The sequence below is a fragment of the Netta rufina genome (assembly GCF_964035555.1).
Source record: "Netta rufina genome assembly, chromosome: 3".
Classification (NCBI taxonomy): domain Eukaryota; kingdom Metazoa; phylum Chordata; class Aves; order Anseriformes; family Anatidae; genus Netta; species Netta rufina.
The window spans coordinates 73,939,724-73,964,518 of NC_140125.1; the positions used below are offsets into that span (position 1 = coordinate 73,939,724).

The 24,795-nt window shown below is 37.2% G+C and overlaps 1 protein-coding gene across 1 annotated transcript in view; it reads right to left on the minus strand.

Moving 5' to 3' along the window:
• The window catches only part of REV3L (REV3 like, DNA directed polymerase zeta catalytic subunit), a 120,510-nt gene that overhangs the window by 8,822 nt on the left and 86,893 nt on the right, over window positions 1-24,795 (minus strand). Inside the window, exons 19-29 of the mRNA XM_084284866.1 lie at window positions 16,714-16,829; window positions 12,060-12,178; window positions 11,310-11,428; window positions 10,184-10,325; window positions 7,146-7,390; window positions 6,013-6,121; window positions 4,934-5,140; window positions 4,197-4,306; window positions 3,020-3,134; window positions 1,765-1,902; window positions 518-708 (exon numbers count right to left, since the gene is read on the minus strand). Coding sequence (XP_084140992.1) covers window positions 518-708; window positions 1,765-1,902; window positions 3,020-3,134; window positions 4,197-4,306; window positions 4,934-5,140; window positions 6,013-6,121; window positions 7,146-7,390; window positions 10,184-10,325; window positions 11,310-11,428; window positions 12,060-12,178; window positions 16,714-16,829 — 1,611 coding nt within the window. The remainder of the gene's footprint in view (window positions 1-517; window positions 709-1,764; window positions 1,903-3,019; window positions 3,135-4,196; window positions 4,307-4,933; window positions 5,141-6,012; window positions 6,122-7,145; window positions 7,391-10,183; window positions 10,326-11,309; window positions 11,429-12,059; window positions 12,179-16,713; window positions 16,830-24,795) is intronic.

The following is a 24,795-nucleotide window of genomic DNA, read 5'->3' on the forward strand; positions in this document are numbered from 1 at the left end:
TATTTTAAAAGCTTGGCTTAATTTGAAGATATATTAAGCAAGGTAAAACTGGCAAAATGTACCAGTTCCCATTACTTATTACGCTAAGTTACTTTTTAAGAAATGAAAAATTATGCCTGGTAATGTGTTTCACAGCACTGAGAGATATTAGTATTACTTTTTTTTTTTTTTTTTAACTCTAACATATGCAATATATCTATGAGTGATGAGCAACATTTTTGCTGCTCATCAAGCCCCTTTACATAAACAAGGGCATTGGTAGCAGCAGAGGACACGTCACGATACAGTCATGACATGTCTCGACAAGACACCTTACTCTTGAACGTGCCTGGCTTTTTCCAGGAACAAGGAATGGCTTTCCAGGACTGCCCGATACCTGATCTCTCTTCACACACAGAAGACAGTCAGGGCCAACTGCTGCAATAGTATCTGAAGGAGACACCTCACTGCCACCTGGAACTTGCCAGGACAAGGGTTAAGGGGAAAATCTATGATCAGCACTTCTTAATTTTATTACCTGGTGATTTCCAGGGCTGGTACACAGGATCCGGGTCTGTAAGCAGAGCTCCCTCTGTACTCCTTTGCAAAGATGAAATCTTGTATGCTGGCTTTTCCTTCCAGTAACTTCATGCACTGATTCTGAACGTACTGTTTGATCTGACTTATGTCACGTGTTTCAAATAGCAGCTTGATAGAGCACTCAAGTATCTTTACAACCAAAGGAGAAAAGTTTATTTTTAACTCAAAAATCAGTAATTCCAAATAATTCAGTTAAATTATATGCAAGTATTAATACACCATTTAGGAAAAGTCTACGTTGTGAACTAGGATGTTAATATGACAACAGGTTGCCCTCTCTTCCACTCAAAGACATTCATAAACATGTCACCGAACAACTTTTTCTCAGGTTGACACAAACATGAGCCTGCAATTCACATATTTTCTTCTCACACTAGTTCTTTTTGTAAGGAAAGAGTTAGACATTTCTGAGAGTAATTTACATTTATAAATACAAGGATTAAGAAGAATATGCCTGGGACACTGGACAATACCAAAGATAGCAATGCAATCCCAATGTCAATCAGTGAAATTTTGCACCTTTTATGACATAACCATACTCAGATGCTGATATTGCTTCAGCAATTACAGAGGTTTTTCAGAGTACGACACATTATTTTTCCCCTGTCATTTCAGATGTTTTATTACAACTTTCTGACTGCCTCAACAAACAAAAAAATTGGGATTAAAGAATAAGAATGGAAGTAAATTGGAAGTGGTTACCCTTCTTACTGGGATAAATTTGTTTTGACTGAAGAACAAGAAATTTTTCTTTTTAAAATCCCAATACACAGCTTAACATAAACAGACAATTTTATTTTAAATGAATTATCAGCTGAACTTGATTTCTGTGAGTAATTTAGCAAACAGCCTTTGGGAAAAAGTCTGCCTCACTCATCTTGGAATTTAACTTACTTCCCTGTAAAGTGAATTGGATCAAGGATGGTCTTCTAGAGAACTTACATGGAACTGAGGGTTTTTATGTTTTTCTTTTTTTAGGGGCCAAAATATAGTAATTGTTAAGGTGGAAACTGCAAAACCTTGTAATGCTGCACAAGTCCTTCAATTTGTTTTCCAAACTACTCATACCAGAAAGACAAAGTCTCAGACAGTTAACAAAGACTAGAAACCCTGAGAAAAGATAAAAATGCAATGAAATAACTGGATACTGTGATTTTGTTCAGAAAGAATGCATGAGTGTCTTACCTTGGAAACAGCAGGACAGGAGTCCCTTCGGACGGTCTCTATGCCTTTTGCATCAAATACTGGGTCCTTCTGGTCCAGTGTTTCATACATGTAACCCACGTACCTCTTCTTAGTTTGCAGGACACATGGCAAGTAAACCTGGAACAGTTAAGAAGAACATAGCCCAGTCTGACATTTGTATTTGCTGACAGTAGTGAATATAAGGTGGCTCTGAACACAGAGGGTTTGAGGGGTTCGGTGGTGTTCCAGATGCTCTATCTTTGAGGCTGTGTATAGTATGCACTTTACTCTTCCTGTCTTAGGAGGCCTCCCTAGGAAAAAATCTCAGTATTTTGACCTACAAGTGAATAAGGGCACTTGAAGTGAAGCACTTGGACACCTGCTCAAGCGTATCTTTACAGCTAGTAATTCTTCTGACTAATTACTCCTTCAGCTTAATGACGTGGGATTACCTCAAAGAAATGGGAAGGGTCTCTGTGTATCAGTCAGCGAGGAAAGGTTGCTGTGCCTTCCGCAGGTATTCTGACTTTTCTTGTTAATATTTTTCTACTGTATTTTCACTGAAAAATGGCAATTTGCTTATGAATTCTGATTGAACCTCTTGAATCAGGTAAGTACTTTTAAAATCTCTACAGCATCTGAACTAATTACTAGTGACTTTCCAAGGATAAAATTCCACGAAAATCAGTAGCACATTGCCTTGCTCTTCTATGGCTTGCAATCATTAGTGCTTCTTTCAAAAGCCTGCTGAATGAATGTGTATGATTTTTCATTTTATATGTATACGCCTCATACGGACATATCCTGAAGTGTGCTAAAGCTGACTGAAGAATAAACATCTGGCTGGGAATTAGTGTACTGGAATCACTTCAAGGGATGGTGTACATTTTCACTACCAAGTTGCCCACATTTGTTTGGTAGCATGCATATAATATCAAACTGAGGGAGACATTTCCAAAACTTGATGAGAAGGGAATTTCAAATTGCCTGGTGCTGCCAGGGTAACAAGCCACCAGGCATCCAGATGTGAAAAAGGGAAGGTTTCTTTTTGTGGTGCATTCTGCAGCACTCCTCTGACAGGGTCACTACAGCATTAAGAAGGAGCTGGCAACATACGCACGGAAACAGTATGGTGCACGACTGCTGTATATCATTACACCAGGCTAATGTGCAGAAAAATCTTTTATCTTCACATTGTTCTTAGGATAACAACGCTTTCACTCAACACACTTGCAGTAAAACATCCTCCTTTTACCTTTTCAAACTTCAGTTTAACAGGTTTGGGGTTTGTTGCTGTTACAGCTTCGGCAATTTCTTGACCAATCTTGAAAGACTGCTCCTTAGTTGCTCCTTTCAAGAGTACAAACATGCTGCAAGAAATCAGACATAGGAGATAAGAACAAATCTGTTCAGCACAGTTCCTGAAGCTTTTAAGCTATAGCATCCTGGTGGCAAGGCAAAGACGCAAGTTGTTAACAATTCTGTTCCTTGCCCTCATTTTGAAAAGCCAAAAAATCTGAGAAAATTCAGTGTTCAGTCTGAGATCAGGAGTGCCAAAGGCATGATGAATGCTGGAGTTCTCTTGTAGGCAGGGACTGTGACGGCTCCAGGCACTGCAAAACTTCTGGGTTCTCAGGAGAGAACTGCAGAGAGCTCTGGGTACGCTGTTTGTTTTCACTACGGCCAGCAAGAGGATTTTGCTTCCTTCTCCCAGCAGTAATTTTTTAGCATGTCTGAAACTACTATGAATTCAGTATCTTTGACATTTCAAGTCTTTCATCAAATTTGGCTGAAATCATTCACCGGATTCACAAGTCATTACAGAGGAACAACCAGCTAAGCTGTTTCCCATGGCAGAGAAATGATCCAAATCTAGCACCAGAGACGGATAAGCCTACAGCATGGCCATCATTTGGAAGACTGATGGACTAAGAAAGGGGAATTACTTGTATAATGCATTTCATGCAGCATATCTTTGCATACTTTGGTGGCTGCTTCTGAACTGATCTGCTTACGAAACTTAGAAGAATGCCTTCCTCTGAGCATCAACATGTGATACAAAATATATTATAAATCACTCTGTTTTCCAAAATAAAAATGGCATCAGAAACAGGCACAAAAATGCTCATTCAATAAAGGTGACTTGTATTGATTCACACCTGAAAAAACGTGTTTATTTTTCCTCTCCTTCCTGTTCCATAAAATTTACAACAGAAAGAAAATCTTCTAAGTGCTTTCTAAGTGTACTAAAAGAAACTCCAGGAAAATGAACATTCTTTACTTTGCATCATTCTGCAAGACAGTAAGCAACATCCCAAAGAGAGTTCGTCTACTTTTTCCAGTATCATAAATCTTGTTGAGACAACAGAAACAAATACATATGAAAAACTATTAAGATTTTAAAACATTTTAAGGAACAATCTGTTAGTTACCTGTCAGTATCACCATAGACGACGTGAGCACCCCATTTTTTGGTATCATTCACCAGTTTTATAGCACGCTCCAATGTTTCTCTGGCTTTGTGGACAATGCTATCACCAAGCTGCAATGTCAAAGAGAAATTGAAAAGCTTTATTTTACTGCTGAAACCACTACTAGCTCTTGGTAAATGCTGGTAACTTGGCTTGATCTGTTTATGAAAATTATTATATTGAGATCATGTGATGTATTTTATCGTTTAGAAGAATATAATAAAAATTAAAAAGGTTGCTTACGTCACCCTAAAATAGCAGGAATTAAAGGAAGAATGATCAAATTACTACCAAAGAAATGAAAATAAAATTTAGTTTAAACTTCTTAAGGCACATGAAAAGTATAAGGAGCAAGAGAAGATTGCTTAGGATTGTTCTCTCCAGTTCTTGGATTCTGCTGATTCCTCCTGGTATAACAAGTATCAAAGAGCTACAATGTTCGAGTTTATTTCCACCATTAGAACTGTAATGCAATCTACCTTTGGAGAGATTTCTACAGAAATGCCAACTGCAAATGTGTTTTTTAATAGGAAAAAGAAGATTTTTTTTAAGGACAACAAAAACAGTACTACAGATAAACAGCTTTTATGATGGTACTTTGATTAAATGTTTCAATTAATAATACTGTGTTATCTTACTATGTTTTAATAATTGTGTCTTTCCCACAGTTTTTCTGTGTTGTCATCTGCAACCCTTACCTCAATGCATGGCATTCTTCCAGAAAAATTAGCAGCAGTGTAACCATATGTAAAATTAGCTATATATTTAAGACCCAACTGCCGAGCTTCAAGCATTCGAGTTATAGCCTTGTCATGCTTGTAAGCCTTCATTGACTGTTTCACCATTATCCTAGTCTTCAAGATTTCTTCTAGCATTCTTGGCAGCACACCTTTTCTTACCGAAGGCTGCCGTAAAGGGAACAAAGAAAAAAAAAGTGTTAAAAAGCCCAACCTAAACAGTTAAGAGTAAGGAAAACCTAGAATGATTAGATAATCACCGATAAGATGAATAATTAGCAAGATGCTCCAGGCACCAATGGTTTGGCTCGTCATGGAAATATTACAAGCAACACAAAATATATGCAAAGCTCTTAAGGGCAGGGTTAATAGCTTTTTGTTGTTTTCATCAGCCCTGCTAATGTAATGTTTAGAAAACCTTATTAACTAAAATGGGACTTCAATAGTTAACTCACTCTATTAAATCTCAAAGTGCTAAAAGGTAAAGGAAAATTATCTTTTAAAAATTCTGCAAGCCTTCTTTACCTAGAATTTTGTTTTACATTAAATATACATATACTGATGACTGGCTAATTATTTGTATGTGCTCCAGGCCATATTTATTAATTTCATTATATATCAGCCAGCAGTACACGCAGCATAAAATGAGAACAATAAAAAGCAAGTCAGGGAGTTTCATCTCCCAAACCACGACTCTTTGTCTAGGAAAGCATTGTGCTTTTCAAGCAGGAGAAGAATGAAGTGTTACACGCAGATAATTACTGTTTGATCCCCAAACTGCACAAGTAAAATGCAGTTTAATTATAGATGAAATAAGCCTTTGGTATAAATGAAAGCATGAAGATGACATTTTGTTTTTTGAACTGTCAGAAGTTCAGCATGCTGACAAATATCAACAAACACTGGGAAATGAGAGCCTGAGCCTCCCCCCTCTTCTGTCTGCTCTTAATGCAGCAAAATATGAACTACAACATCAACTTGATCTTAAGCTAGACAACCAACAGGAAGTAAAAATGCCTGTCACAGAGCACTGTCATTACCTTGACAAAAGCCACTCCACTGGGTGACACTGTGATATCATGCCTAATCTGGTAAAGCAAGTCAGGAGGTACTCTCAGAGATGTGCAGCCGAATTTGAATGCATCGTATCTAATAGAGAGAAAATTAAATATGAAGATGATTTGTTCATTTACAGCCCAACGAAGCAAAAGCATCAACTCACATTAAAGTGCTCATAATGCCAGGAAAGACAGAATGACAAGGTATAAATTTCAGGTATGAACAAACACACCATCATTTACATTTCTTAGCGACATGCAAAGCACTCTAGGAGAAAAGTAGCAATATATGTCCAAATTCCACGCAGTGTAATTTACCTGCCCTGTGTTAATACATTATTTCCAAATGCTGAGTTAGTGGAAGCCTCTAATTGGACCCTAATCCTGTATGCAAACCATGCATGTTTACCAAGTAACATGCTGCATGTATTTTCTTCCTACGACTTCAGAATTTCCAGTCAGAAACTTGAAAGCCTGCTGGTGACACCTAGTAATCACTGCATGCATCTTCCCATTCTTCCAAATATTGTTTTTATAAAGGTAATTATAATGAGAAATGATTTTGATTTATTTATTTTTTTCAACTAACAGATTTACTGTTAATCCCAATAAAAGGTGCTACATAAAATAATTGTATTTTTTCATTTTGAGTAGTTAAGACAAGAGTGAACTGCAACTCTTAAAAGGGGACAAGAATTTATGAAGAATTAAGAATTAATTAGAATATAGAATTAATTCAAGAATTAATACTAGTCCAGTTTTGAAAATACAGTAGGTTTATGTTTCAATTTATTTTGAAGCAACATTAAAAACTAGCATCGACACAGCAATGCAACATGTGTACACACATGCACATGCACACAAATTACCATTATTATTTTAACAGAACAGAGCCTAATTCTGCCATCAAAAAGCACATATTGATGTGCATGTGTTTGTGTGTATACACACATGCACACACCCCCATGGTTGATCTTTACCATCTCATAACAGAAAACGGTGCTATTCATACATATCCCTAATTTCCAATGACAGCCAAGGGTTCTCAATATCTTACAAAGCATGCTGAAGTCTCTACTGAATCAAAGTTTTGAAGAAAAAGAAAAACAACTTACTTTCCTAAGTTTTCAACATGTCCCAGGCAGGTTGAAAAACAGTAGTTGTACGCTATCACAATGGAAGGATATAACGACTGGAAGTCTAATACAAGAACTGCATTACTGTAGAAGCGGGATTCTGGCTCCATTATTAAGGGAACACACTGAGGGGCTTTCATCTGAGCTCGCTGCTGGATACTGGGTGTCACAGGAATATAATTCATTGGCTTTGCAACACGTAGCATCATGGACTCCACACGATACTGCAAAACAGATTGGATATTGTCATTACAACTATAATTTCAAAAATGTAGAACAGATATGGATGTATTAAAATTACATAAATATGCACTTAGATTTCCTGAATTTAAAGTACAAATAGTTTTCCCAAATAAACAACTATACTCTTATTTTTAACATATGTTTCCTATCACACTTGGAACTTTTCCTTGTGTTTCCTCAGCATTTAGCCCTAACCTTAAAAAACAAAGTACTTCTGATTTGTATCTACAGGAAAACAAACGAACAAACAAACATCCAGCTCAAGGTAGAAATTAAAAATCCAGCAGTCTACCAAAATATTATACAACAATGCTACAGTCAGTGAATGAGCATTTGCTAATTTTAATTTTTGTTAGACTTACAGAACATTTTTAAAAAAAGATATACTGTACAGTTGGATTGCTTACCATTTTCCATAGGAGTTTGCACAGAGATTTTGTTCAAGAAAACAGAAAAATGACAAGCAAGCTGTGTAAGTTAGTAATTGTACTTCCAAGTTTGTGACTGTGCAAGGTAACTACAATATACTTGGCAGCAAGAGAACCAAGGGAAGAATATGTCAGCCCACTTCTGAAGTCATTTTTTGCATTTAAAGTTTTGTTCTAGGTACCATGATTTCTCCCACATGATGCCACAAATACTACAGGAAGGATAAAATATCAGAAAGTTTAAGTACTTTTACCTTGTTCAAGATATCACAAAATGTCATCTATAGAGGCTGCCACATTAGAATTATCTCTAATCATTTATATATTATTACAATGTTATAGTAAGGCTTTGAAAGCACTAATAGCTAGGTACTCACATTATTGTATGTATTTACAATAATAATAATAATAAAAAACAGCTGAAAATTAAGTATATAAATGTCAAAGGACTGAAAATCCTCATTTACCAAGGAACAATCCTACATAATCCTAAAATCCTCTGCTTTGTCAGCAACTAGATAACTCTTCAAAAGCCCTCTGCCTGCTGCTGCCTTCCTTGTGCACATGTGTATCCAGTGATGAGCCGGTCATGGAGCAGAACTGTGCAAAAACTATTTTTTTTTTCTATTTTTCAGCAAGTTCTTCAACCATCTGACTAATAGCCTATATGCCTATGACCACCTTATGTTAGACTTGATTAGTCTGCTATAGAATATCCAAAATAGCTTAACAAAAGAAAAGAAAATCGCCTTTAGAACAGTCTTGTAAAACTTAATGAAAGAAAAATTTTGAAAAGAAAAACTTTAAAATAACTAAAATCCTTTCTTAGTCCAGAAATCCTTTCTAACATCTCTGTTTCAGATAAGGAGAAAAGGAGCATCTTCCTAAGATGCAGTGATTGTTCTTTGGAGTGAAAAAAGTATTATCTGAGGTAACTTGGAGTTGTTGCAACTGCCATTTCTGTGAACTAGAAAGTTTCAATGATAAAAGAAAAGTGCACAGAAGGAAAGAGAAAAGAACAGTCAGGATTGAAAATGCTGCATGTTTCTGTTGCTCACTCCCACTCACAGCCATTTGAGAAAATGACAGGCAGAACAGTCTTCACAGGCTGTAATCATGATAGTTTAAGCATATCTATGCTGGCGGTAAGCCAGCCTACCCTTCCTGTCCCTAACTGTGGGTTTCTCTTCCCTTGTGGTACTTTTTTGATAGTGGGGTAAGCCAGTTCAGGGAGCTGAACCGGTGAAAAGCCCTTTCTCCTCATCTCCAGCTCCCCACCAGTAAAAGAAAAATCAAAATAAAATAAGGTCAACATAGCTCTGTACCAGCAAAAACCTCTATGGGGTTGAGAGATGACACAGGCAGTTGCAGTCTCAGAAAGTAAGTGGCAACATTTTAAAACTGGCTTTATTAATTTTGTTTTTTTTTTAAATCGTTAAGGCACTGACATTCTTATTTCTGGCTGACTTAAGACAATGTTGGTCTGTTTAGGACATTAATTTTTAAGTTGTCTTTCTCTTGATAGAATTTGGCAAAGTAATCAAATCCTGGTCAGCTAGCTGAATGTCTATTAAAAGCAGAATGATGGTAGGAAAGAATTATGGTAGGAAAGGAAAGACAACAGAAGCAAACGTGAATAAAAGTAATTATCTCCTCAATTCAGGTGCTGTTCAAGGCTCATATGAAGTCATGAAAACAGCTTAGTTAGCCTCATCAACCAGAACCTGGGCAAGAAAAGCCTTTGTAATTAACAAAAACTCCTAGGGTCGCAAAGAAAGAGAAGGGTAAATCTGTCCTGCTCACTTTTCTTCTGACGCTAGTGTGAAGTTAACAGAACCGTGCATCTTGCATGACACATGTACTTAATAAAGCCAGAGCCACTTTTGTCTCATCAAATCTTGCCCAGTGGTCTGCTTCTCAGGAAATGTCTTTTATAACATACTCAGTGTAGCTTTGCCTGCCATGGAAGAAAATCATCTCACCTTGTGATTATAAACATAGTTGATTAAATTTCTTAATGTTTTATAAAGTGTTCATTTTCAGACTCATATAAGTGTGAAAAATATCAACCCAAAATGAAAATTTGGTGCTCTCAAAGTCATTAGAGAAGACTCAGTGTAGTAGTTGTATTTGGGGCAGTCTTAACTATTTTTAACAGCTACTTTTAATCTCTGGAGACTATTACTGTATTTGAATTGCCTTTCTTTACGTTTCAATTTCTTGTTGTACAAAACAGTCCTCCGACCTTATGAAAATACATACACTGACTCTGAAAATATTGAAGAACTAAAGCGTTTTGGAATGACTATTTTGCTTTTGTGAAGTGTAAGGTAAACTAAATCTTACCTGGGAGCCTCTTGTTAATACATGTAAGAACTGAATGCCAAAAAGTCTCGCCATTTCACTTGTTCTGTCAATCAAATCCAGTTTTTCTAATAACTGGAGGTTCCCATGGACCCGGCTAACATAATGATCAACCATTTTCCATCTGTGAAAGTGAACACCTTGTTATAAACAATCAGGACAATGCTGCTCTTTCTAAGAAAAATGTATTTTTATGACAGCTTATTACAAACGAGCAAATAAAATTTCCCACAGGACATTTTTATACAGCTCTTTCAGAAATGTGGCACACAAGCATACACTTACCCATTCTAAAGATACACACAGAATGTGGTATAGGAACCTAATGCTACGGGATATCTCAATAACATTTTATATCCTGTTTGCCTTACCACCCTGAAGAATTACTAAAATAGAAACCTGAGTTTTTCTTCACCTGTTCATGTTTGCTTTTCTTTCTTCCCAAGTGGAATTCTGTGGAAACAACCTTCTGTATTTGTTGAATATAAATTTGTAATTTCAACACTAGGCCAAGTTTCCACATAGTCCAAAAGTATTTAAGAAAACAAATACATGTTACTGAAGACGTTCAAATCAGTACTCACACTATTACTAATTGTTGACATGACACAATACCAAAACACTCCGAGGAAGAGTAAAGCCCATTGTGATACATGTCATATACAGATATTTTTAAGCAGCTACAGTTACTCTCTGAACATCTTGTACACTGTTTTGTACTATTCTTAAGCCTAGCTGGCTTGGCATGTACTGTGAAATAAAACAGAAACCTGACAGTTCATTAGAAATCCTTCTGATGAATACTACATACCAAATAAAGACCTTACAGAACTTCAGAACAGTAGATCTATTCAGATAAGTTGAGACTGTAACTGAAAAATAGCTTTGCTTTTTTAAACAGAAAAACAAAGATACCACATTGAGGGTATAACCATACAATAGAACACATCAGGACAGCAAAGTAAGGTCATGTTGCTGTATGCAGACTGTTCGAGTACCTGAGCTAAACTGGTTATTTCTATCTATGCTGGTTTTAGCTTATACCTATACAACTCTAAGAATCTGGCCTTAAAAAGAACAAATAAAAAAACTTGTAAGAATAGATTACCTGTAGACATCTGCCTTGTTATCAAACCAATCAGAAAGAACTCGGAAAGTAAATAAAGGAAAACGCTGATGAAGAACATGAAAGCCCACATTTTCAAAGGTGTAATTCATTAGATTCACCTGAAAAAAATGCAGAGAATGTGTTAACATGCATAATGTCTTTCACAGTCAAAGAAATCTATACTTTTTAAAAATGGTAACAACTAATTACCTTTCTATGAGCATTCTTTGTTACCAAAGTGTATCAACATTTATATTTAGAAGTCCCTAACTATTTACAAGTCATGAAAGAATATCCCTCATCAAACGAAAAGACCACATAGAATTAAATAGATCACAAAGATCAGTTTGGTCAGAACAAAGTCTGTTAAGACTCAATCAGCTGGATGTTGAATGTAAGGTCACAAACAGCAGAACGGGTATGAGAACTCAAAATAATTTCAAGTATTTAATTTAGTACAAGCATCATACTAGCTGACTTGCTATAACTCGTAAGTTGTTCTCAAGACCCACGAAGAAGTGTGAAGGAGTATCACTAAGAAACAATACTGGAAGAGAATGGTTTCAGTATTTTACATTTTAGTGCTATGCAAAATCCATTCTCACAGAGTGGCAGACAGCTGTATTTGAAAGGGTATTAAAAAACAAAAAAGAAAAAGGTATATAAACTATATGAAATTTTCAACAAACTCTCCAATAATTTAAAAAAAAACACATAAATTTAACACACTGAACTGTTTTTTAACATTACCTCATTTCTCATCATTCTCCAAATATTTAAGGTAATTCGCCCAACAATATTTATTTCACTCATTGTATCTGACCCATATTCATCCAGCTCAGCTGAAAATCTGTTCTCCTTCTTATCGTCTAAAGACATTAAAAGAAAACACATTTAGACAAGTTACAGTACAGTCAACATCAGATCAAGTTATCTCTGCCCATCTGAGCTGCCGAGAAAAGTAAGAATTCCTAAAAACTGTTACTGTTTGTACAAGATAATTTATTTACCAGTCTTCCATAAAATTGCTAAATAAAATTCTTCCATGTTTTTTGCAGTCTTGCACACTCTTCTGAAGATAACTCTTACTTTGGGTTAATTGAAATGGTGTCCATGGCAATATATTCTCCGTAGCGAATATATTGGCTAAGCAGTGCTGAATGTTACTTGAGAGCTAGTTGCACGCATGTTAGTGCACAATACACACACATGAGAAAAATGATCTCTGTCCTAAGGAGTTTCTAACTCCACGTTTTACTTTTCATGATCTTAGACAGTTAGAACCAAGTCATGGGAGAGAAAACTCAGCACCTTTTATATTGTGAAAGCAAATCAGAGTGGGAGCAGGTGGACATAAGTTCTGGACAACACAAATGGAGAGAGAAGGATACAGGAAAGAACAATCTGACTCTTTCTGTAACAGTGACTACTGTAGAGGAAAGAACCACTTATGCCTTTTTTTTTTGAAATACTACTACACAAGAGAGGACAGCTCTTTTGGTACATGTCTTTCTTTCAGTAAAGCTAAGTCTACAGCTTTGACATTCCTTCCTGAGTTTACATAGATGTTTTTTTTTTAAATGCACAATAGAGTTTAAAATTCAATACGAAAACACACTGTATTGTTAGATACATTAATCACGGTGCTTTTAGGGCTACCTCCACAAACCTCCAGCCTTGTTCCTTCTTATTAGTTTAATGGAAGAAGAAAGCATTTTGAGGCAATTTCCCCACAATTCTACATTCATATCCATTTTTCAACTGTTGGTTGTGTATTCTCACTCTATCAGATATGTCTGTACAGCATCCTACTCACAAAAACTCACAGTTGCTCTACAGCTGGTATGGGGAATATCACCAGGACCACTTGAGCTTCTCTGGAAACAAAGTATAGAGAAAGAGAACCTGGCAGTGTTCCTACCTTTCAAGTGTGTGAGATGAAATGAAAAGAAGTCTCCTCTCATCCTCTGTTCCCCACACCCTATCTTTGAGTTGTGATGCAAAAGAGGAAACAGGAGGCCACAGTACACACACAAAATGCCACTACGCACAGGCACAGTACTCACTTCTCTCGTGGTGTGTCCTAATGACTTATGAATAGTTCGCTTGTAAATGGCAGAGGCAGCACCAGACTCAGCCAATAAAGCAAAACCAGAGAGAAGTCCAGCTTTCTTTTGTTAAGTTGAAATCACGGGAAAGGGAAGGAAAAGTACCTTCCATCTTTATTTCAATAGGAGGAAAGAGGAGCATGCTGCTTGAAGGAGCACTTCCTGTTCTGAAAATACAGCATGTGAAGAAGGGAGGGAAATATGAAGCATAGGGGTTGGAAAAGCAAGAGGAACATAGATGGGGTAAAAACCATGGACAAGAAGGCCACAAAGCAACACAGAACACACTTGTATGTTTATGGTCATGCATGCAAGCCAACACTTCTGGCATGACACTTTTGGGAGGAGTTCAGTGTGAATTTCCTTATCTTTCTCCTGTGATTCAACAACATCAAAAAAAGATCAATTACTTACCTTACAATAACCCTGGTTCTTAGAAATATTTTAAGTGTTATATATTCCACTTCTGGGTGTACATCTAACACCTAACACAAGAACTCATGTACTATGAATAACAGTGCTGTGGAGATCATGCCTATGTCCTGCATGCCCTCTTGCACTTTATGTCCAAAGGTATCAAGTGCTACAACCCTTTATTCCTTCACTAGAACTAAACCCAAGCTGTGTAGGGAGGACTCCAAAGGTGTAGGGATGGAAGCCTGACTCTGAAATACATAGGGACATCACCAAGAACCAGACATTTCCTAGAGAGGTAACCCTTCTTCAAGGAACTCTTCACGTGTATTCCACATCTAGTAATTCGAACAACAGCTTATGTTATGAAGGTGTGTACTAACGAGAGCTTTGCTGATGTAGCTGTTGATCCTGCAACAACCAAAGTGCAGGCAAAGTTGTCTTGCAAGACAAAAGCTGTGATTCAGCCTTTGAGAACAAAAGCAGACACACGAGTTGATGAACTGAAGTTATGAGCCCATCCTGAAATGAAAAGATGGTTGAGTCGTAATTCCACAGCAGAGCAGTAAGCCCTTGTGATCTTTGGAGGTTTAGGAAACCTTTGAGTGCAACGCTTAGCATTACTCTTCCCGAAGAGATTGCTAATCTCAAGGTAGGTCAAAAGGTTTTCTGAACATTCTTCAATACATCTTAAGATTGTACCCAAAGGCATTATTATTGCAACCACTGTATCACCTCAGTTCAAGCCATCAAAGGAATTTAATAACAAGGTTCATCCAATTAGCTATTTTTCCTGCAGCACAAATTTGAGATCTTTGGACTGAAAAGAGAAACTTGTTGTGACCTTTGATGACCAACTCACACTTAAACTGTTATGTGCTCCTGCTTTTGATAGATTAAATGCTTAGAAATAGAGTGAGATCCAGTTACAAGCAACTTGCAGCTGAAGACGTGAATTTGTTCTTATGTTTTCTTATCCCTGGGTGGTCTCTGTAACTCAGACATTTTCTAAACAAGTCATAGGTACCAAGAGTATCCAAAGTTTTGAAAGTATAAAAGGAGTGCACAAACATTCAAACTTCAAGGAAGGAGTGAGTGAACTTAGCTCCTCTAAAACATGTTCTTCTCCTGCCCAGGCAGATAGGATGCCAACATAAAAGATGCTATTGCTACGTTGGTAAGTCCAAGGATGCAACCATCTTGGTATCATGTTCTACCATGTACCCAAAAGCAGATGCCTCAGAAATAGGGGAAGCAAATTACAGATAATCTCTCTAAAGCTCTTCTAACTTCTAACAATTTTCAGTCTCCTCGGCCAGACATTACTTTCATATACACAATAATACCCAATGGATTTTTCTTCCAACAATTTCTCTCTTGTAGCTAACAATCTTAAAGCATTCATAATATCTTCTGGCAAGGAGCTCAATAGTTCAACAAGCCAGGGATGAAAAATCAACTCCTATTCTGCAGCTGCCATTTGCTAGCTTCATTTGATGATTTCTGGTTCTTGTATCAGAAAAAAAAAATCATGATCAACTAAGCCATATTTCCCTTTATAACCCTTCAAGATTTCACAGGATTCTTACTGAGCTCTGTCTGTTCTGGAATCATACTTTCCTAAATCATTAGCCACATTTGACTTACCCTCCTCCTGTTTACCAGTTCTCCTATATCCATTTTGATGGGCAAGAAGAGGCTAGAGCTGCACTATTTCATCTACTAGCACACTAGATTTTTACATGTATGTTTCTTGTTTCGCATTTTCTTTTCTCCATAGCTTCTAATAATTCATTTGCTTTTTCAACCATTACAGAGTAACAAGACCAAGTTTTTAAAAGGACAATCACAGGCAAGCACTTCTTATTTCATGGCTATTTAGTTTCTGTACAGATCTCTGACAAGAGCCCTGTCAAAAGCAGCTTTTTTTTTTTTTCTTTTTTTTTAAATCTTATGTCCCTCATCCACATTTTTTTGACATCCGCAAAGAGCTACAACACATTTTTTAGGCAGTTTTTCACTTCATAGAGCTATCTTGAATTTTCTCAGGGGCAATATATTTATCCAGCTGTTCACTAATTGCAGTCTTCAGAATTATAGTTTCTATTAATTGGCTAAGTACAGACACCAGGCTTACTACTCTCCTGGATCACTTTCCTCAGATTCTCGAGAAAAAAAACGCCACCACAAAGAGATCTTTTTCTGAATGCTGAAGGAAAGCACCAGCAATTGGAACAGTAGAATTTCCCTGAAGCACAAGACTGGCTATTTAAAGCAAGGCTTTTATTACAGGGCTGCTGACCAGGACAAATGGTGCCCAGCAGCATCTTTATGTCCTTGTAGTCCAGTCAGAGAAACCGCGTACTATGATTGTGGTGGTTACCCTGAATGACACAGATATGACTGAAGCCAAGGAGAAGCAAGAGGAAGTAGCAGAAGCACCACCAAGAACTGAAAACTGTCTGTAATTTCTTTATGCTAAGGAATTACAATGAGAACTAACAGCAAAAGATACACAACGCACAGAAACAGGGACTGTTCTTCAGTGATGAGCTTCAGCAGCTCTACACCCTTTCTACTTTGGGATGCAGCAGAGCATGCAAAATGGGGGCCTGGCAAGAAAACACATGCAACTATTCAAAATGAGCTTAGGTTCATGCATAAAGGACACACCCAGAAGTGGAATACAGAAGAAATTTCAAGATTCAGAAAACACCGAAAACCAGCATCTTTTTTTGTGTGTGATTATAGGTATAACAACACAAGAGCAACAACAAAAAAGAGGTCCATATGAAAAATTACTCTGCCTTATTTATGTGTTTATTTTTAGATTTCAACTCTTTTCTGTTGTAACTGAACTGAAACCCTACATAGTTACTTACCTGGCACACGAGAAATCATCTGGCATAAATCAACATTTAATGCAGCAGCCCTCTGCAAGAGATAACCCCAGGAATGCATCTGGACTTCATAGCCTAACAAAATGTCTGGGTCATATCTAGAGAGGGGGGAAAAAGGAAAATGAGCTTCATATTGTTTAAGAAAATATTTTCCATGAGCAGAGAACAAATAGGATTTCATTCTAATCATGGTCAAAAGAGCATTTTCATAGCATTCAAGTGAAAAAAAAAATAGGAGTAGTATTTTCATTGGGAAAGCAATTCTTTTTTATATACTTCTTTTAATTCAGCCTTTACGAATAAAGAACAAAATCTAGATCTATCAGGTTTTAGGTATTCTGTATGAAGTGTGACTGCCTGCAGAATCCGCAATGAGGTGTAGTCCATTCCTCAAACTTTGCTGTATTATTTTTCTTTATGAAACAGAATAGAATTTTCTACTCGGCTACTCAAGTGTTTTGCAAATACCAGTGTGTCCTGCACGATGTCGTGGATTTTATAATAATCAGAGGACATTGCTGGTCCTAAATGATGACCCTGCTGGGAAAGTTACAAGTGACAGCTGAGTGAGCTGTCAGCGACATGAGAAAGGCAACCTCATCTGCCAGTTCTATTTAAATACCTCTTACTTTAAGGTAGCCTTTTCTTTCTGTAAGATACAAAGGAAAAACTGATTTTATGCTGTACCTCATGCCAGGTAGAATATTTGACTCACTCAGGTATAGGAGAAAGACAAAACAGTTGTTTTTCAGCACTGTCACTGCCTATCTTCCAGTTCAGGCCTCAGAGAGGAGTTGACTAGACAGAAGGACAAGCAAGGTGGTTTCAAATCAAAGTGCAGGTAGGAATTAAGTTAGAGGAGCCCGTTTCATCTATCTTTTGAATAGGCACTATTAATAATGGAAGTCATGATTTGGGCAGCTGGTCACTTGTAGGAGAAGAGATTCTTAAGAATAACTTTGTTGTGCTGGGCAGAAAAAGACTGCCCAAACAGATTTCTGTTATTTTTATAGCAAAAAAAAAAAAAAAAAAAAAAAAAAAAAAAAAAAAAAAAGCTGGGTTTTGAGTCCCAGCAGGCAGGATTCAATACAGCTGAATGATGACAAGGAGGTAGAGGACTGCGCAATATGTGAGGGTCCTGTACTCACAGTCCACGCCCAACTCCACAACAGGATACAGGCTTGTAAGCCTTGGTTATGGAACAAGTTGGGTGCCTGGCTTATGGACAGGATCTCTACTTTTTACATCCTTAAACACATCAAACATTTGCTGATTGCTTGATATAGGAGAATACCCTTTCCCCACATCCTAAGCTAAAGTTAGGTCACAGATATGACAAATGAAGATTTAGACTTTCATTTAACATGGAAGTGTCTCCTTGCTTATATGTCCCAGCCAAAGGTGCATGACAACTCTCTCTAAAGTTAAGCAGCTACTTTGAGAGTAGCTCTACAAGAGGCCCTCCACATGTCAGCCACAGACACTGACATTTTGTGAAAAATATATAGAAAAGTATCTGAATCGTCTAGCTCGGTGCGAACATCTCCTTATTACGGTTTGGGCTTTTGCATCACTTCGGAAAAGCTGCAAAACCCTTTTAAGCATCTACTCCTACCTTTGAAAGAGAAGCTTTTATACAATTTTTGTTAAAGTAAATTTTTGATTTCTCACATTCTAAAGACATTAAAAGAACCAGCACTATGCATTTGGGGGATGTTTTGCTATTTGCTTTTAATGTCAAATGAATGATTCTTTGTTTCTGGATACAGGTAATGATCATCTGGAGCAACAGAAATAAAAATACTCATTTCCGTTCTCCATTCTAACAGTACACAGTGGCACAAAACCAAAGTTACTTGGAATGGACAAACAAATGAATTTAGCCTGCAGTTTCTTCCAGCTGCAGAATCACAGTGTCAAGAACGATCACTATTTGCTGATCAACACAACACACAATGATTGCCAACTGAGGTTCTGAAACTATCAATAGCTTCGATCTAAGACTTGAAACCAAAAGGAATCCTATAATATTTCATATAGTCATACAATAAACATTAAAAAATTAATGTATTTTCATGCTAATTCTTGTAACTAAAATATCCAGGTACCAGCTTTATTTACATTCATATTTGAAAACTGGTTTCACACTGTCCAACATGGAAAACGCTTGTGTATTTTAAGCAGGTCAAGATGTTACACAGACAAGTTCTACAACAGATGCATGCTTGAATGAGAAACTTGTGAAAAACTGCTTATGTGATAAGAAAACAGCATCTATTATGCCATGGGTTGCTTGTTCTCTTACTTCAGTTCTGAACAGAAAGCAGAATACTATTTGGAAGCAGCAAGTCACTGTAACTATACTAGCAGCTACCACCTGTGATGAAGGAAGTGTTTTGTGTTTTTCCTTGCAGAAGTAATGTATTACCTCCCCTCACTTCCTATTTATTCGAAATTTGGTGGGTATTACATTCTTACTGCAAATACTTCTGCTTGTATGGCAACTGAATACAACATTCAATCGCTTCCTGCATTAATCTTACTATTCACTTTTAAGCTCGTGAATAAAACAACCTCTGTAAACCATCTGCATGTAATCTCAAGAATTGTTTCTCTGGTATGCTTCAGATGGGAAGATGTTCTACAAGATGAGACATTAAAACACTTCAGTTCATGTTTTCAGATACATGCTTTTTCTTACATGAATAAACTGCTGGTCTAACTTAAAATACGTACTTTGACACAGTGTTAGTGTAAATTTACATAATAAGTTGGAAGATTTATCAATCAAAAGATTAAAACATGAATGTGCTAGTTTTGAACTCAGTCTTGCATTGGCAAGCTATGTAAAGGTTGCCTGTAATGGCACATTACTGAGTCAGAGATTATCCTCTGCAGTGTATTACCTACCCTGCTTTTCCTCCCCATTCCAACTGATGTAGGCATCTGAAGTTTTATAAACTGATCTCATTATTGTCAATGAAGAAAAAGTTTACCTTTGGGTAAACTATCCCTTATATTTTAGCCACCTCTCACAGAATAAGATCCGGTTCTTTCCACTTAACATACACTGTGATGAGGGTACTAGCTATTTAGATACTGACTATTAAGTACAGATTTCTAGCTTTCAGTCAGATGGCCCTCGTATAAAGTTATCTACATGGAAAATCAAGGCAGAGTAGCTAGCAAATGGTAATTTCAGACTGTAGTGTAAATTCCCTGTAAACGTGGGGACATGAGATGCTGCTATTTCCTGACCATTTTCTTGCTGATCAGCTGTTTCAATTTATGCAGCAATATTGCCCTCTCAACATTGCCAGCGTGTAATTGTAGAGAGCTCCTGCAGTATTTTTTTGGCTATTAGAGAATAGGTGCCTGGAGCTAAAAGATGACATTATTTCAAATGGAGAAAAGAATAGGTAAACCCAAGGTTTAGCCAACGTGGGGAGAGCTCAACCAAAGTTTATCTGTCTCTTTCTCTCCCCATTTCATGTTGTGCCATAAAGAAGAGAGGCTGTGAGCTAAGGAGAGGACAAACCCATATTCCTCATTTTCCTTTCTCCCTATTTTTATAGTATACTATCCAGTTGGTCTTCACCACCAGATTAAGCTGTCTTATTAAAAGAAATTGTAATGAGACCAGCGTTTACACCTGCAAGAAACTACTAAGTTGCAGCACTGATACTTGAAAGCCGTTGGCTAGAACTAACATGACAGGAATATGAGGTGTGACTGCCAACACAGTGCTCTTTTGTTAAAAGGATGGGCCCTGATACTGCTTTGCATGCTGTTGCCAGTCTCTCTGCAAAGACGAAAAGCAGCATTCATACTGGCAGGATTTAAACACGACAGCATCAGCATTCAACTCATACATGCTGCAGGGAGAAGAAATAAAATTATTTTCCTTTCTAGCTAAGTTGTATGTGCTGTTATGCCATCTCTTCCACTTTCTCATTTGATAATTTCATGAATGAATTCTAAAGCTCCCAATTATGCCTTCCCTTCTATTATGAGTCTGCTTTTCCTGACTGTTATTTTTCTTCCAGCTAAAATTGAGAGAAAAAGGGGGAAAAAAATTAGGCCAGACCTACAACACAGACAAAAGCAGAATACTTGGTGACTCAAACATGTAACTGAAATCTCAGAACATTTTCCCAGTTTGCTCTGGACAACAAAAATCCATGAAGTTGATAAAGGACATTAAGCAGGGATGTTTACAGGAATACTCCCCAGAAGATGGTACTAGCCTGGGAAAAGAAGGTTAGATTAACAAACACATCTCTATTTTGTACAGGAAATGTTGCTAGAGCATTTACAGAAGAACAAACATAACGCATTGGATTTAATACAAAATTTTGATTAGCATTGTATCTTACAAGAAAAACATTAGACAAAACATTTAAACATTAAGTATAAACAACTAAATAAATCGCAAATGATGCATACTACCAAAGTTTAAAGAAATTCTTATAGCTTTATTCTGTTTTTTGTACTTTTACCAGAAACTACTTCCATGGGGACAAAGCGCAGTTGGTGGCTAGTGAGTGACAAGTAACAGTGAATCTACTACTTTCTTATTTAAGCCCATTCTATTTACAAATCCTCTGTGTGTCACAAAGATGGGGACTGTGCATTCCCACATAGATTCCCCAAATCTTGCTCCTCTCATAATTGCAGGACCAGCCCTTTTCTGCTACCTGGTGGTATTTGCACTTACAGAAGAAAGGCATAATTTGCCTTAAACTGAAAGAGAGGCCCAGACATTTAATTTCTCTTTCATGGGAATCCACTGCTCCATCAGGCTTGGATATCTCTAGTTTTCCTGCCATTTTTTTTTTTAACCTCTCCAAGACAAACATTCCTGTAGCATTCCCTTCCTTCTCCTCCAACAGCCAGCTTTTCTGTGTTTTGTACAGACTGGTTTATGGAGCTATGTGAATGTGTTTACCCATCTTTGTGCCCTTAGATTCAGAGAGGTAGTTCTGTTTTACTTCTTTGCAAGCAGACATTCTTCTGATTTTTCTCCTACTCACTGCAGCTGACACCTTCTGATAAAGAGGGGGTCTATTCAGGATGGTTGTCCAGGTAGCATCACAGAATGCTTTAATACAGCAATACAGATACAGGCTCCATATCAAGGGAAAAAAAAAAAGAAAAAAAGAAAAAAAAGAAAAAAAATTCCCCTATTGCAAATCTAAAGAGACAACAACTCCTGTACTTGGCTCTCTGTGCTACCAGATCACCCTCACTGGCTGCACGAGATGGAAAGGAGGTTGTTTCTCAGTTGCTTTATGCCAGCTTTGAGCTCTGGTCCTACTTTCCTGTTTACAGAGGACAGCTTACCAAAGATGGGAAAACTGGACATATGTAGGTGAAGCTTCCTCTTAAACTCCGAGACAGCTGTCAGGGTACCAAGAACCACTTTAATTGTGCTTTTCTTTGTTGCAAGTACTTGTTTACTCTTCTCTGCCTCCTCCAAACTCACGTCTCTGGCTCTTCATTTCCAACTGCTCTCCCTCTCAACCTTCAAGCAAAGCAGTATTTCAGTATCTTTTAGAATTCTCAAATTTCCTGTGCAATGATGTGCTTTCTTTTAGCTGTTCTTACATAGATTTTGATACCCACACTTGTATGTACTTCCATTTCACAGCTGAATCACACTCAGTAATAATCTAGAAATAAAGGTACTTATTGCCCTCAATATTTGGACAAATATGGTAGTTTTCAGCACAGACAAAATCACTGATCGTGATTCCAGACAAGGAACAATCAAGTTTTCTTCTGCTCTACAGACCTCAAGATGACAATTTCATTTGCCAACTGCCCCAAATTAATTAGAGACAACCTCTAACTTCTATTCATTTCACAGGAGAACAATTAACCTGGTGTTTAAGGCCTTTGCTTTGTCTTGTTGGAAAAATGCTTATCTTGCTGTGCTCATTCAGATCTAGTAAACAGTTTCACAGTGGAATTATAACTCAATCCAACTTCAGCTAATCAATTCCACTGAACTTTCTGAAGCAATATTTGTCTTTGATGAACATACAAAACAGCAACTTTAACTTCACTATAAAAATTAGCTTTGGGAAACACTCTTCATTGACAAAGGACCAGTGATACAGCCCAAGAATAAAATGTCATCAAGCATTAAAATCTCGCTGATCACAGAATCATAAAACGACTTAGGTTGGAAAGGACCCTAAAGATCATCTAATTCCAACCTCCCCATAACTGGGGATCTCCCAACCCTGTAGTAGAGATCTATCACCCTAGTTTATTTTAGCATCTCTGTCCCTCAATATCAACCAGCACATTGTAAAGATTATTTGTATAGCTACTCTGTGTCATTTAACATTTGTGGATTTCTGATGGAAGAAGAGGCTGCTGAGCTAAGTGATAAAGTAGTATTTGCTAAGTTGCATAAAGCAAACCTTTCCCAGAATCACCTCTCCTCATCTGTACGCTGAAACAGTGGTTAAGAATTCTATAATTTGCTCTACCAGAATTTACATCTATTGACAAAAAGTGACAGAATCAACCACTTCTAATATTCAATGACCTGAACAAAGGCCTAAACAGAGAAATGAAAGATTGGAACTTAAAACAAATGAGTATGTTCCACAACGTCACATATATGAAATAAGAGCAAGAATTAGGCCAACTGATAAGTGAATGACTAGAAATGGGAACAAGAATTCTTCAATTGGACAGCATAAGACAATTCCTCCCACAGATGATGTACTCTGTTCGGTGTACCAACAAGCTGGTATTGACAATCAAGACTGAATGGAAGTTCTGTCATTCACTCTAGCCTGATGTATTGCTCCATGGGCCTCAAGTGGCAATGCTTCTTGAACATGGCCTGATTGTTTTCTTTCTCTGACCTATGAGACCTTCTATTAAGTGGACCTATCAGAATAACCAGAGTACCTAGTCTGTGCTGGAAAAAAAATAGCTTAAAAAAAGCAACAGAAGGTTATTTTAGAAAAAAATCCTGAAGCTGAAAGTTTTCATTAAAGCCATTGACTTGTTCATTTCCTCTTGAGGAAGACTTCTGCAGTCCACTACTTTTTAATCAGGCAGTTTTACAGTAGTTCTTCCATCAGTTAAAGCTACTCTGAGCCTAAACCCTTATTTTGTGATTATGAACTATTTACTCCAGCAAAATGTCATACTTCCTTTGGCCCATGCTACAGAAAATAAGAGGGAAAAAGAGCTACGGTTCGTAGATGCGGTCCAAGTTTTAAAAGCATGTTCATAGAAAATTCAGTAGAAGTTTGACTCTTTAGGTCATATTGCATAGATGGAGAAGGGAAGTAGACTAAGAAGAAATATATCAGTCTCCTTCTCCATAAATAGATCAAATCTTTTGTATTCTGGGAATACAAGTTATCTAACTCAATCTTTGAAGATAAATTTGTTGAGTCAAAAAGGTTTACTAGCACTGTGTGGAAAGAGAGCAAATCTTATGAGATTTGTCGGTCAGTAACCTAGGATAGTCCATCTCGGAGTACTACAAAAATTGCATGCTTTTTTCATCCAGTAATGCATTCAGTATGCACAGCTGTAGACTTCTTCTGTTCTTCAGCAATAAACATATATCCTAACTGCTCATTTCTCTCTCCTATACTCACTCGTTAATGTTGCCCACAACTGGTGGAGGATTTTTCATTTATTGGCAGCTTCTCATTCTCAGTATTTTTCCTAAGTTTGATGGAGCACTAGATTTCCAAGAAAGAGAAAAATAAAATTATTTCCTTACCTGAATTTTGTCTTCTCTGAACAAGGATCTGCTGCTCTGTCAGGACCCACCCTGTGCTGGTTGCATTCAGCAACTCTTTTTGTATTCTGGCTTCACGGGGTTGGTCATTGCCTTTCTCATCAGAGGTTTTCTGGTTGGAGAGAGAAAGAATTGCAAATGTACTCTGCCTAGTACACATTTTTTTCTTGAGCCTGTATTCCAGCAGGGTGACTCTTAGTTTAAATGTCTTTATTTTTTCCTTGCAATTTCAAGGCTTTGCACTTCTGTCAGTAGGGCCTGAAGGCCTACTGTGGTATTGTGGA